At 40.9% G+C, this 15,122-nt stretch overlaps 1 protein-coding gene across 1 annotated transcript in view; it reads left to right on the top strand.

Moving 5' to 3' along the window:
• FRAS1 (Fraser extracellular matrix complex subunit 1) overlaps nucleotides 1-15,122 on the top strand; it is a 440,782-nt gene that overhangs the window by 235,937 nt on the left and 189,723 nt on the right. The window contains exons 18-19 of the mRNA XM_068542136.1: nucleotides 958-1,134; nucleotides 14,422-14,562. Of these exons, the coding sequence (XP_068398237.1) occupies nucleotides 958-1,134; nucleotides 14,422-14,562 (318 nt within the window). The remainder of the gene's footprint in view (nucleotides 1-957; nucleotides 1,135-14,421; nucleotides 14,563-15,122) is intronic.

The following is a 15,122-nucleotide window of genomic DNA, read 5'->3' as shown; positions in this document are numbered from 1 at the left end:
TTTTTGTTAATGATACTGTTGAGCAAACTGAGAGTTACTAGCAATGCCTCTGGGTTGAGTAAAATGGAAAATCTTCAATAGCTGCTTGCCAAAAAGGCTTTGGGCTCATTGGGAGGACAGTCTCATTTGAGCCTTTTGAAACTAGAACACTGGGAGTAGACGCGTTAATTAAGTAAGGTTAATTTATGTTTATTTATACATAGGGCACCTTGGAAAAGAATGTGAGAATAGTTACAAGAAAAATATATTTAAAACAGGGATGCTGCAATAAATATTCTGAAAAAGCAAATTTAGAGACTCTTTTAAAGGACAGTAGAGTTCATTATATCAGAATGTGGGCAGGAGAGATTTTGAGTACTCTCTTTGGCTCTGATTTTCACCAGTAGCCAAGGAAAACCAGAAACTGTGATGGATTGTCAAATGCTTGTTGCTGCTCTAAAGGGGCCTCTTCCTTGTCTAGAAAAGCAGCCTTTCCTCACATAAATTCTAAGATGAATTTGTTGCCTGGACCCCTCTATAGTGGGTGATGGATGCCATAATGGACAGTAACACAACTACCATTTTTGCACAAAATACAGTAACGGACCTTATAGGAATGCTTCTTAAAATCTCCCATGAAAACTGAGGCTGTAATGTTAAATCATCATCCACTGTATGTGAATCTCTGGAGAACCAAGCGAATATTGTCCAGTTTGCTTTTTTCTTTTCCCCCATGATATAGCCTGGCAGCCCTTCCAGGACCTGAGAAATGTTACTAGTTAACATCACCTGCATTTGGCCTCTCACAGATATTGTTATTATCACCTTGGGCTTTGTATAGAACATTAGAAAAACAGTTTCCTGAAAAGATGTATCTGGTGCACTTTTCTGAGTGATTTTGACTTAATCAGGGACTCCCCTTGGTTGTAACATCTATCTGATCCTTGGATTTTTCCTGCATTTTATTCCTCTTGGCAGGCTGTCATTCCTCTTGCCTGACTTGTGTGGGTCCAGAGCGCTCTCACTGCACCCAGTGTAAGAAGCCAGAGGAAGGACTGCACATTGAGCAGCTCTCTGGGGCAAACATCACCTCTGGCGAGTGTCTGACCCAGTGCAGAGCCCAGTTTTACTTGGAGAACACTGGCCTGTGTGAAGGTGAGTAAGCCTGATTTGAGGAAATGTTAGGTAGCTTCTGGGCTTACCTCTTGAGGGATCCTGTGAGGTGGGACCAAAGCCAGAAGATCTTGGCTTTCCCATTACAGTGGTTCCTGGATGCTTGTGGATGGAACAGAAGACCGACGTGCAAAAGAGTGGCCCCCACTGACGTCCTCCTTCCCTTTGTGAATAATAGGTGATCTTAAAGAGCTAGTTGCTTTTACCCCACTGTCCCCAGAGTTACACTCTCAGAAATTCCTGGTGGGAATTCTTTCAGAGACAGTATGAGTAACCGAGACAGACCCGGAGCTCATTGTAGAATCACGTTTATTATTTGTTCTAATTTGCTACTCTGAATATGAATTGGTCTCTTCAGAGCAAAATCTGGACTTCTGTCAAAATTTAGAAGTGATTCCTGCCATCATTTTGGCATATCATCTACGGAGAATTGATGCCATCCTGAATAATTTGACTCAGAGCTGGGTCATCTATAAGTGGTTGAAGATGAGATGAAGGGGAGATACATATAATTTCTTGGGAGGTAGGGGAGGCCCCCCTCTGCTCCTACAAGAACTTTCCTTGCTGTTGGATGAAATTTTTAACTCTCAAGCTACTTGGAAAAAAAATTCTACTTATATTTTTCACTGTAAACATATGTTCATTAAGGGAAATTTTGAATGTAGAAAAAGGTAAAAAAGTAATCTGCCCACCATCTACCAGCTAAACCCAGTTGCCTTTACCTTTTTGCTATAATATATCTGAGTCTTTTTTCCTGTACGCTTTGAGTTTTTATTTTTGCAACATAACTGTAAGCATACTGCAGACTCAGTTTTGTATTACAAGCTTAAAATTTAAAGTGGCTTCAATTTTACATTGGAATGTACTCCCACGTGGAAATGCTGGATTTCAAGGTTAGGTTAAAAGATTTTGGACATGGTGAGTTATACTGCATAGTAGAAATATGCAGAATTGGAATACAGAGACCCCAGGCAACACGCTTAAGCTGTCTGAGCCTTTGCATCCTCAGCATTAGAATAGGGATAATTATCTTTCACACAAGCTTTTTGCCAGGATCAAAGGAGGTGCAGAGTGTGAAAGTGCTTGGTAAATTGTAAAGCCGCCATGATCACTTGGTATAAATTTCAGTCCGTATACTCAGGTATTCACGAACATTATAACGGTAACCCACTGCTCCCTGGGATGCACCAGGCTCCAGGGGTTTTACATGCTGTCTAAAATTCGGGGAGGGTCTCTAGTCCCCAGACATGCTGGTTTCCACCCATATATGCATTGCCCAAACTTTCCATGGTCCCTTAAACTTTCGTGGCTCTGTTTCTGCAACCACTTACAAAATATGGGAATCTTTGTCACTAAGAGTCCCAATGCTTTCCCAAAGCACACACCACACAGCCTTCCCTTCTGAGCCTAGGACAAATAAAGAGGAAATCTTCCCAGGCTACTCAGAGAGGTTAACCTCCTCCTATGATTTTGATCACTTTCTTTAAAATGAAAAATAGGGAATTTAGAGAGGGATCAGAAAAGAGAAACAAAAATAATGAACACTTTAAAAGTTAAAATGTTAATATAAATTAGAGTAACCAGGGTTATTCAGCCAGAAAATAATATTCCTGCTGATTTGGTGCACATCATGATGCAGACACTGTGAGAAGTGCCTTATTTGTTTTTTTTTTTCACTGGGTCCTGATACCAGCCTTATGGGGTCAGTGAAGAAGCTTAGGTTAGAAGAAGTTAAGCTGTAACTTGCTCAGTGTCATGCAGCCAGTACAGAGTAGCGTCCAGTGGGGACCTGAGTCAGCCAGGCTCCAGTATCCATGCACTACACCAGCGTGCTACTATAATATGGTCGCTGAAGGAGCAAAAGCACAACATTACAATGCTGTAGGATTGAGACGTCTTAAATTTCAGAAAGCATCCTTGACCAAGGGGAATGTTCTGGGAATCCCTTTTACAGACACCTTTTAAAAAAGATTAGAATCGAATCCCTCTGGAATGATTTAATTATGGTCCCCTGTGAAAGGGCTAGATTGACCTCTTGAGGACCTTGTAGCCCCGAGATTTTATGCTAATTCACACAATATTGTTAGATATCACACATATAGCTCTCTACTCACATTTACTACCAAATCCCATGCAATCTCTGCTAGGGAGATTGTTGTACTCAATTTATCAGTGATGAGAATGTGGTAGAAAGAGGTTAATTGAGTTGCCCAAGATTCCACTGGGAAACTGAGTGCAACCACCAATTGTTACCAACCTTACCTGAGTGTTAAGTGTGTTGATTGATGTATTTCCTGTCACTCATCCCGTATCTCTGGCAACCTTTCTGCCTTCCCACAATCTGTTCCATTTTCAGTTCTGCCAAAGCCTTGTCTCAGAACTCAGGCCTGGGAGCCCTGTGAGAATGCATTGGGCCCTCCTTCTCACACACACGAGAAATACCCTCTCCTCTTTAAGGAACGTTTTAAAAGGTTGGAGTTTTTGTGTGTGCCACTGAGAGTTGATTTTTACAGACCTTTTCATCTCAAGTGCTTTTCTATAAAGAAGAAAAAAAAACAACTGTTTTCTGGAACTCTCCCTCTTCCTTTCTCTGAGACTGCAGCACAGAGTGATTAGAATACTACCACGGCTAATGAATGTGAGAGGCAGATGCATTATAGGAAGAAGCAATTTACTTTAGAATCTGAAAATTTTCAGAAGTTGTTATAAAAGTTTCTACTCTGAGATACATGACAAACCCAGGAATTATCTAGTGGAAGATGAAGCAAATTTACTCAAGATATTTGACTAAGATCCAAGTCTGTGATTGAAGGATGAAAAAATATAAAATTAACAAACAGTGACCAAAGAGAATATTGTTTATTATTAGCTGGAGAACAGTCTGTCTTTATTCATTCCTTCTACAAATGTTTCCTGAGTATCCCCTGGGTGCCAGGCATTTTCTAGGGACTTGGGGTGCCCTCGTGAATGAGTCAGATGAAATCCCTGCTCTCATGGAACTTATATTCTAGTGAGAGAAACAGAAAATAATAAATGAATAACAACAGCAGCAACGAAACCCACGACATACACTTGGCTAGTGGTCTGTACTATGAAACCCACATCAGGGTGATGGGGAAGACAGAGGGGTGGGCTGAGGTGGGCTCCAAAGCAGAAGCACTTTGGTGAGACGGGGACAGAAAACCGCATGTGTTTTTCCTGCGTTTTGGGCTCACTCTCAGAAATGAACTTGGGTACTTCAGAAGGTGGAGCTTTGACTTTATGCTTCTTTTATACACAGCCTCTGTGTTTTCAAAGTGCAGCTAGAATTGCTGGTATGAAATAAAATCTGTTACTAATTGTAGAAGATAATTTGGAAGTGTTTCCAGTAGTCTGCCAAAATTGTACATGTTTAAATATTAATCTTGAGTATTAGCTAAAAGAAGGACTTCAGTAATTTTATCCAGTTCATCTCACCTGTTTAACTGATTACTCACTAGCACTGACAGATTCTAGTTTCTAAAACAAACGAAAACACCAAGAAACACCTGTCAGTACCCTTGCACAAATAAAACAAAACAAATTAATAAAAACCCAGGCCCTCCAAAACAAGATCAAGGGCCATCCCTTACTTTTTCGTTCATCTTCCCCACTAAGTTTCCATGCCTCTGAGAGCTGGTATGAGTCTAAATGAGGTCTCCAGGCTAGAGCTGGGTAGGGACCCCTATGTTGCCCAACTCAGGGGCACTATTCTCACGGTAATTTATGTGACTGGTGCCTTCTGGAGTCATTTAGTGACTGGGCAGCCCAGGGTGGATGGACAGGAGGAAGGACCTGGGGCTCCTGTCACTGGGAGGCCTCTCCTCTCTCCTATGGGTATCCTTAAGATCCGGGCAGATTGCTCAGCTCAGTCTCAGGTTCTCCTTCCACTCTTGCTGAGGATTTTTTTTTTCATTTAAGGGATTCAACTATTTTGAAGACTCCGTTTTTGGTTGAGATCTCTCTGTAGAGCAAAACTTCTCATAGGAAACTCCTGAGAACCTTGTTAAAATGTGGATTCAGATTTCGTAGGTCTGGGGTGGGGTATGAGCTTCCGCGTTTATAACATGTTCCAGGTGAGGCTATGCTCCTGGTCCACAGACCATAGCTTGAGTAAGCAAAGCCTCTAATTAAAGAAGGATAACTACACCACTTTATCATATCACTGGTGTAACTTCTTTCCAACCATAGCAGTTTCTAAAAAATCCTAATTTTTACTTCTTCTCGTTGCATGCATTTTACATATTACAGAAACTTAAAAAATATAGATGAAAAAACAAAAACATCTATTACTAGGTTACCCAGATTTAGCAACTAAAAATACAGGATTTTTAAAAAATCTGATGTAAAATTCAATGCTAAAAATTTTGAAAGCCTCCATCAAATTACTTTAAAGGAAAAGATTGATTGCCAAAATCAGCCCAAGAAGACATAGAAAGCCTGAGTAAATCAAAAGTCATACATAAAATGGAAAAGGTTAACTAACAAAGAACTTCCTCAGAAAGAGGACTAAGCTTAGACAGTTTAATGTGTGAGTTATTAAAACCATCGAAAACCCAAATAAATAAATCTTATAAGATTATAAAATCCCAGAGCATAGAAAAAGATAGTATATTTTAGAATACACTTGTTTTTTGGTCCAGCATAACACTAATGCCAAAATTAGAGCATTAGAAAGAAAAAACTACAGATTCTAGATAAAATTCCTTAAAAAAGATCAAATTGAATTCAGAACTATGTTAAAAGTTTTAATGTTTATATAAGGTTATTTTAATACTGTATAGATCAGCTCATATTGAGATACCTATTAGATAATTTATCATGTCAAAATGTCACAGGAGAAAAAATATGATCACAGTTATTCACTGAAAATCTAACTAGATCCACAATTGATTCTTTTTTTTTAAATCATGATCTATTCTTCATATAAGGAAAAGCCTCTTAGTAAATCAGGAAGATGATTATATAAAAAATATAGGATTAGGAAATAAAAATATTTAGCACATAAAAAATGAAATGTTTAGTATGCCCAAGTATTACCTGAGATATTCTAAAATATTTTTCACTCTTTATCTGAAATTCAAATTTAACTAGGTGTCCTTTATTTTATCTGTAAATCCTACCTATAACCCTTCTATCTTCTATCTCTCTTAAACTTTTGATATAGATTCTTACAGTTATTTACACACACACACACACACATATATATATCACTTTATTGTTTATAGAATTCCATACAACCAAGAATTTGATTGGAAATCCTGTGTGTTTATATTTACTCCCATTTTATAGATGAAGAAAGTGAGGCTTAGAATGAACCAACTAAAGAATAGTTTAGCACTGGGGGATCCTGGGCTCTAATAGAGGACATGGTTCCTTAGGAAATATTTCCTTCTTTCCAAGCCTAGATCCTTTGTTCTTCATTTTGCCCTAGAGCTTTACAATTTAATTTCAGGCCAGGCCATCTCAATTAATGGTCCAGCTCAATCACCATGTCAACGACTTGGCAGTGGTGGAGCAGCATGGGATATGAACATAGTTGGGATGATTGGACTACCCACATAATTGCCCCGATTCTGTGGCAAAATAATGATGGGTTTTTTCAATTCCCACACAGTTCAGCAAGAGGGTTCAGGATAATATAATTTTGAGGAAATTACAAGTTTTATTTTAAAAATGAACTCTGGGGACTTCCCTGGTGGTCCAGTGGTTAAGTCTCCAAACTCCCAATACAGGGGGCCTGGGTTTGATACCTGGTCAGGAAACTAGATCCCGCATGCTGCCAACTAAAAAGAAAGATCCCACATGCCACAACTAAAAAGAAAGATCCCGCATGCCAGTACTAAGACCCGGCACAGCCAAGTAAATAAGTATTTAATAAAAAAATTAAAAGGAACTCCGTAGTACAATAATGAATTTTACCTACATATCTTCTAATGTATTATGTCAGTAGAAACATTGTGCTTCAAAAAAGAATGCAGAGATAATAAACATCCCAGTGGCCCCCATCCCTGCATCACTGGCTTTTCATTAAACTTAGAATGATCACATAGCTTTGGTCAGGGAAACATCAGGGAAATTTTAGCAACTAAATTTTTCCAAGCCTTCTTTTTCAGTCTTGAAGATAGTATTGCCTCCTTAGGCGGATCTTACTGCATGGGGCAAAATTGCACAAAATCAATATAGGTTTGGTATCCATTTTTTTTTTCTAGTTTTATTGAGATATAATTGACATATAACACTGTATTAGTTTAAGCTGTACAACATAATGATTTGATATATGTTCATGTTGCAAAATGATCACCACAGTAGGTTTAGTTGACATCCATCACCTCACATAGTTGCAATTTTTTTTCTTGTGATGAGAACTTTTAAGATTTACTCTCGGGGCTTCCCTGGTGGCGCAGTGGTTAAGAATCCGCCTGCCAATGCAGGGGGCACGGGTTCGAGCCCTGGTCCGGGAAGATCCCACATTCCGTGGAGCAACTAAGCCCGTGCGCCACAACTACTGAGCCTGCGCTCTAGAGCCCGCGAGCCACAACTACTGAGCCCGTGAGCCACAACTACTGAGCCCGTGCACCTAGAGCCTGTGCTCCACAACAAGTGAAGCCACCGCAGTGAGAAGCCCACGCACCGCAACGAAGAGTAGCCCCCGCTTGCCGCAACTAGAGAAAGCCCGTGCACAACAGTTAAGACCCAATGCAGCCAAAAAATTTAAAAATAAATTTTAAAAAATAAATAAAAGGATACAAAGAAATTTGAAAAAAAAAAAAAAAGATTTACTCTCAGCAACTTTCAAAAACACAATATAGTATTGTTAACTATAGTTACCATGCTCTGCATTAGATTCCCCAGAGCTTATTTATCTTATAACTGGAAGTTTGTACTTTTTGACCACCTTCACTCATTTCCCCTCCCCTCAGCCTTCCCTACCCCCCAGCAATCACCAGTCTGTTGTCTGAACCTTATCATTCAGCCTAGCTCTAGCTCTTGGTTGTCTCTTAAACTTTTGTGATTGTCCAAGTCACTTTCTTTGTTCTTAGTGGCACCCAGTAGTTGAGGGTGTGCAAAGCCCTGTCCCTGTCCTAAAAGGATCTCAGTCAGCACCTAGATGCTGGCTGATTGGATCTGGACCCTTCTGCAACGGCTTCTAAAGTGTGCAAATGAACCTCTTTCAGAGAAAGTCTGGGAGGTGGGTTTTCTGTCCACTCCCTCTGCGCTGAGCCCCGAGGACATGGGTAGCCAGTTAAGAACTGTTCCTCTGTTTGCTACAGTCCTGCTGAATCCACGTACTGAAGCCCTGCTGATCACCAGAGTCAGGCCATCAAGGGGTGTGTCCTCTGGGCAGCAGCCACAAAAGCCAGGGCACTGGAAGTGCACACAGGCTCCTTCCAGGGAGAAAGAGTGACCTGGAGCCGGGCAGAGGGAGGGCCTGACCTCGGCCCAGGTCTCAGAAGAGGATTGCAGCCTCTACGTGTGTGTTAAAGTAGAAGCCTGACCCTCAGGCTGCAGCTTTTAATGTATGCAAATACGTCCCTTTCAGGAAAAGACTGGGAGATGGGCATTTCTGACTGAGGCCTCTGCCCTGAGCCCTGGGGGAACAAGCACCACAAATCCTAGTGAGCTTGTGAAGAACTGTTTCTTTATATGCTCTAGTCTTAGAGGTTTTCTGGATTCAAGCCCTTTTGACTTTCAGAGTTAGAGTTTTGGGGTCCCATTCCTCAGGTGGAAGCCTTAAAGTTGGGGTGCTAGATGTTAGTTCTAAACCCTTAACTCCTCAGGGAGAAGCTGGGCGTTGTGAGCTCCCTCCTGATTGTAAGTCTCTGCCTTCCTACCCGTTTTGATGTGGGTTTTTGTGTTTTTTTTCCCCCTCATTCATCTAATGTGTAGGAGTTGCTCAGCTAGTTTCTGGATTTCTTTTAGAGGGAATTGTTCGGTGTGTAGCTGTAGATTTGGAACGACCATGGGAGGAAGTGAATTCAGGAGCCTCCTATGTTGCCGTCTTGGACCAGAATGCCCATTTCTTTTTTTTTAAATAAGAAAATTCATTGATTACTTTGATTAATTAATTAACTTGCTTTGGGTGAATGGGAAGAAATAAAGTACACTGTGGTGTTTTGATCTATTTAGTTCTTAAGATTCACCAAAGGCCTTCTTTAATTAAAGAAATAAATGGGGAGGGGTCGGCGTGCTCTGTTTAAGAGTATGTTACTATTTACGAAGTTGGGATTCCCTTGCATTAATGGAATAAAATACGTAGCATCTATATTAAGCAACGGTCTTTAATGTACTCCCTGGAGTGCTGACATAAGCTGTACAAATGCATGCCTTCTAGAAATGTTCCAACTGCTTCACTTTCCCCTTCTTGCTTTTATAGCATGGGTGTGCTAGGCTTTGGGGATAGAAAGACGAAAAAGATATAGACCATACCTTAAGGAAAGCGTGATCAAGTTGAGGAGACTGACACTGGACAAGAAATTAAAAGAACATGATATAGGTTGTAATGGCTGTAGGCACAAAATACAGGAAGAACACAAACAAGGGGACTGACTGTCGCGGGGAGAGGGTATGAGGAAAGATTTGCAAAGGAAAACCACATCATCAGGCTGTGGAGGATTAATGGGAATTCACAAGGGGAGAAGGTGGGAAAGGGCACTCTAGGCCAGGGAAACAGCAAGTGCAAAGGCATGGCGTATCTGGAGAAGCATCATGCATTTGGTTCTCCTGCAGTATAAAGTCCAAAAGGTGAGTTGTAGGGAGTGATACTGGAGACATGGGGGTGAGTCCTGTCATGAAGGGCTCTATGTGCTGTGCTGAGGAGTTTAGACGCTACAGCTTTTAGAGAACCAGTAAAAGATTTTAAGTAGGGGAATAATTTGGTCAGTTTGCATTTTATAGTGATCTCTCTGGCCCTGGTGTGGCAGGTAAGTTGGGAGAAACAGTGGGGCTGGTTAGAAAGCTGCTGCACTAATCCACATCAGGAGTGATGTTGAAGGTCTACACCAAGGGGCCATGGGGATGGTTAAATTGGGATATTAGACGGAGATGTATGAAGTGGAAGTCAACCTACCTTGGCTGTGTTGTGGTGATGGAAAAGTAGAAGTCTTAAGGATCTCAGCATGAGTGTCTTGGTGAATGGTGGGGTAAAGGTGAGCCAGGGAAAGAAAGACCAGGTAGGGGGTAGGATGTCGGGTTGGAGGTGGATAGTGAGTAGAGTTTGGACAGAGGGAACATGATGCCATAATTTATAATAAGTAGATAGCGATTGAGCTTGGAAATGGATACTGGTAGTATTGGGGGAAGGAGGAATATGAGATACCAGTGAAACACCAAGCAGAGATATCCCTTAGGCAGTTAGATTTATGTGATTAGAGTTCAGGGTAAAAGTCAGAGCTGTACGCATAAATCTGGGACTCACCAGCATGGAGGTCATCATTAAAGCTATGGATGTTTGCCCAAGAGTGAGAAGAAAAGGGCAGAGGGTCTAATTTTGGGAAGCTCCAGTATTCATGACATAAACAGAGAAGGGCTGAAAAGAAAAGATCAAAGAGAAAGGAGACCTAGAAGTGTCTGCCAGTGTTTCCATCCCCCTACCCTGCCCCCCCACCTTCCTACTTGCCCACCCTTTCAGTCAGCAGAAACTCATTTACTGAGAACTTGTGACATGCCCGGGACAGGTATTGCGGGAGTCACAGAGATGGAGATGTGATTTTTACTCTTTAAGGGTTCCCAATCTAGTGCGGTGTTGGGGAGGTAGGTTAGATCATGTTCATTAAAAAAAGAAAGAAGAAGGAAAAGAAGGGTGAGGGAAAGAGGGAGAGCGATTTTATTTGACTTCACTCCTTTTAACGTTCATCCCTCATCACAGTATTCCTACTGCATATCCTAGAGGATTTTGATATTTACATCATAATTTGAAAGACGTCTACCTCCAAAAATTGTTTTGACATGAAAAGCCAGGAAATTTTATATATGAAAATTGGGACGCTGGCCCACTTTTTGTATTATTAAAAAGAAAAAAAAAAGTAGTAGTGTTCATTGTCTGAAATTTAAATAGAAAATAGAATGAACAAAAAATTGATATGTTTTAATTGTTTGAGGTAAAATTTTTACTGGAGTCAGGTTGACTGGAATTTACAACCATCTGAAGACACTTTTAGTACTGACACTATTAGTGCTTAAGCAGCTCAGTTATGCTTTTTCAGGAATATACTCAGCCATCAACCGGAAAGCCACTCTCTAAAAATGTAGTGTTACATGGAGAAATTATTCATAGAACTTTTTTCAGATCTCTTACATATATGCCCTGTAATGGAGTTAGTCTCCTTGAAGGATCTTAGACTTCAAACCAAAACTGCTGCTATGAAATCATTCGATAACATGATAGACCCTCATAAAAGTCACTGAAATAGTGTAGACATTTCCAAAACCAGCACAGAATTGAAGTTTCATGAGCTTTTTTTTTAAAGATGCAAATGCCTGTAGCCGCCTGCTGTTAGCTGGAGAGGAGGGACTTTCATCGGTTACTGTCACCAGGCTGACACTGTGCCAGACCCCACATCTGGAAACAGTTATGACCCTGCAGTCTTCCTTTCTGCTCCTCCATTTGTTAATTTACTGGTTTGGAATGATCAACTCAGGTCCCCGGTGTAAATTATAGGAACCAAAGTTAAAAAAGAGGCCATGACTGTCACAATACTCTTTGAAAACAGACCAAGGTCTTTTTATGGGGTCTTGGATGAACTTTGTATCTAAATAAATATGTTTTTGAAGTTAAAAAAAAAAAAAAGATGCAAATGCCTGTAGTTATGGAAAGAGAGTATCATAAAGAAAAAAATACATTGAGAGGAACATCACCCAGCATATCTTTTTCCCTCTGTGCCACACAGCAGCTAACTAGCTCATTATCTATTTAGTTCTTAAACATTTCTAACGAAGGCAATTCTGAAGTCTGCCGTGGGGATGTCCAGTGAGGCTTATTTCTAAAATCTAGTGGGAGGCAAAGGGCCTTTCTCCTGGAATTCTTGGCCATCAACCTTTCAACTCATTTGGCCTCATTGCTTTCTTGTTTTATATAATTCAATAACAGTCTTTATTCACATTGAACCAGGTTATCACATTGATTTTGTGACCGAATGGAATGAGATGAAATAAGTTGTGTGCTCATAATGCGTTAATTCATCTTCTCCCAGTTTTCAATTCCACAGTGATACGCTTTGCTTTCCTATTTATTAAGGAGGTATAATAGGAAGAGCTATAGATTTTAGCAATCTTGTAAAGTCTAATAGGAACATATTAGTATTATCATAAATATATTTAAGTATGTAGAAGTATGTTGCTTCCCCATATCATCGTGGAAGGCTTTGTGTTGACAATATAATTTAGCTGTTTTTTGAAATATTGCCACCTGACTTTCTATTACGTGCTGTCTCACTTTGCGTTAAACGTCTTAAATAATGAGCTAATGTGTACCTCTCTTTTATAATATTTTCTTACCTATTCTATTTTTTTTAAGGAGGAAATATCTTCCCAGTGATTCTGAAAATAATTGGAAAAAAATTACTGTGACTTGTGCTGTTAGAGTTGTTAACAAGGCAATGTAAAAAAAAAAAAAGGAAATTATTTTAAAACGTGGAACTCTGGCTCTGTTTTTCATAGAGTAATAAATACTGTTGAATAGATAGAAATTTCTGCAATGTATCCAGGGAGGATAATCAAAATTTTATCAACCAGTAAGGTGGGGTGTACTGTCCAATCCAAATGGGTCCTGGCCTTAACTCAGGAGCAGGGTCCTGGAGGCCTCCTGGTACAGATATTAAACCTTTAGGTTCTGGGTTATGGATGAGGCAGGGTACTAGGGTAGAGCACCAGAAGGCTTAGGACAGCATCATATACCAGCCGTATACCAGGAGTTTCGTACTTTAACAACCAGTTAAACTGCTGGACCAGGACATACTGGCTTGTAACAGCCCCACATAAATCAAAGATTGAAATTTGCATTTTTATTGGGGGTTGGTGGAAATGGAGACCTCAGTGGGGTAAAATCCCATCTGGTTCTTCCAAGCTGCTGGTCTCTAAATCTCTAAATCTTCCAGGTGTTTGATAGAGGGGGCAGAGGAGGCAAAGAGGAGACTGAAGGTAGTGTCCCTGCAGGCAGTGACTCTTGTCCATTGGAGAGAAGGTGGCCTGAAATGCATGGGGTCATCCCATGCATTGTCTTACAGTTGTTTCCCCAGCACCTAGGCCTACTTGAGGCTTAGTAACAAATGAATGAATGAATGATTGGAGGTGAATTACTGGCTGTTTCAAATTGTAGATTTTGTTATTATTCAGATACGGTGAGGCCAAAAGATCAAGAGACGATTGCTATAGGAGAGATAGCTTGTTACTCACAGTTCCCAAGAGGAAGGGCATGTCACATCATGCAGGGGCCATACAGGGAAGCACTAGAGTTGGTCAGGAGGCAGAAGGAGCAAGGGGAAAACGTGGGCAAGAGGCTTTATTGTGGTTTCTGTGGGAAGAAACGAGTGAGGCAGGGTAAACAACCCATGTAGTGTCCACAACAGTACGTATAGTTTATGTCCTCATTTTATACATGACGAAGAGGGAGCCTTGAGAAATTATATACCTTAGTCAAGGTCACAGAGAGCTGTGATGTGATGCTCTTCTTCTCTGTTATACTCCATCCCCCATTTATTATATTGCAGTTACTTGTTTGTGTGTCTGTTGATGCAGCTAGTTTGGGCCGCTCAAAACGTTGGACAGTTCTTCTCACCTGTGTATGTTCAGTCTCCATCAGACAGTAGGCATCACATTAAACCTTTGTGGAGTCAGTAAGTAAGGCTTCCATCACCTTTCTCTTTAATTTGAGCAACGTGATCAGCAGCCCATTGATGTGTGATGGTGGAGGCGCTATCCTGAGAGAAGGAGACCTGCTTGTGGCTTCCTGTTCTTTATCTGACACTCTCTGAGAATGGGAACATGGGAAGAAAGAAATGGATGACTCTGAAAGTGGTTATTTCTGTTTTGTGGCATTTATGCCTTTCTTAATCTGGGTTCCGCAGATGCTTGCTTCGTGGGATACATCCTTGAGAAAGAAGTATGTGAGATGTGTGCCCTGTCCTTGGAAAAAAACTCAGTGAATGTGCAGAACTTATATTGATGCAGGAATGTTAACAGGAGGGACATAGCTACTGTCCTTGTCGAATGGTGGCTTTCCTGATTGTTTCCTCTGCTTTATCTTCCTTCCAGCTTGCCACCAATCCTGTTTTGGGTGTGCAGGGAAGAGCCCGCATAACTGCACAGCCTGCTGGCCTTCCCACGTGCTGTTGGATGGGCAGTGCCTCTCCCAGTGCCCAGATGGGTACTTTAACCTGGAAGGCAGCTGTACAGGTGAGTATGTAACATGCTGGGGCATATTCCCTGTGCCCGTGTTTTATCTTCATAATGCAACCTGACTCGGTAATTAGAAACCTTGTCATACCAGGGGACTAGGAATGGGCTGTGAATCCTTGTCTTGAACCTGTAGGAGTCAAGGGATAGAGTGAGGGGAACAAGTGAAATTCTGTTCATCCAATAGGGAAGTGTGGATGAAATGAAAAATTAGAATCAGCTTTACCCTCTTCGTACAGCGAGGGGTGGATTTAATGGTGCTCATCACGGAGATGCGCTACCACAGGTTCTCATGCATTTGTGTGGGATCAGGCATTTGGCATTGCCTCTGCAGGTCTCAGCCCCCCCTTCCCCTGGCTGCAGCCTAATAGGGCAAAAGGAGAGAGAGGTATTTATTTTCTTCCTTGACATGTCAGTCCAATATGTTTTTAAGAGCACCTTTATATTTCAGTGACAGAGATTCTAGAAATTGCCAGTTCAGATTAGTGCAGGGTTTTATTGGACTCGACAAAATACTAAAATTTAAGCACCTTACTTGTAGCACTGTGTTTTCTTGTATC

The sequence above is a fragment of the Eschrichtius robustus genome, chromosome 4 (genome assembly GCF_028021215.1).
Source record: "Eschrichtius robustus isolate mEscRob2 chromosome 4, mEscRob2.pri, whole genome shotgun sequence".
Lineage (NCBI taxonomy): Eukaryota > Metazoa > Chordata > Mammalia > Artiodactyla > Eschrichtiidae > Eschrichtius > Eschrichtius robustus.
This window is presented reverse-complemented; position numbering and strand designations above follow the sequence as displayed.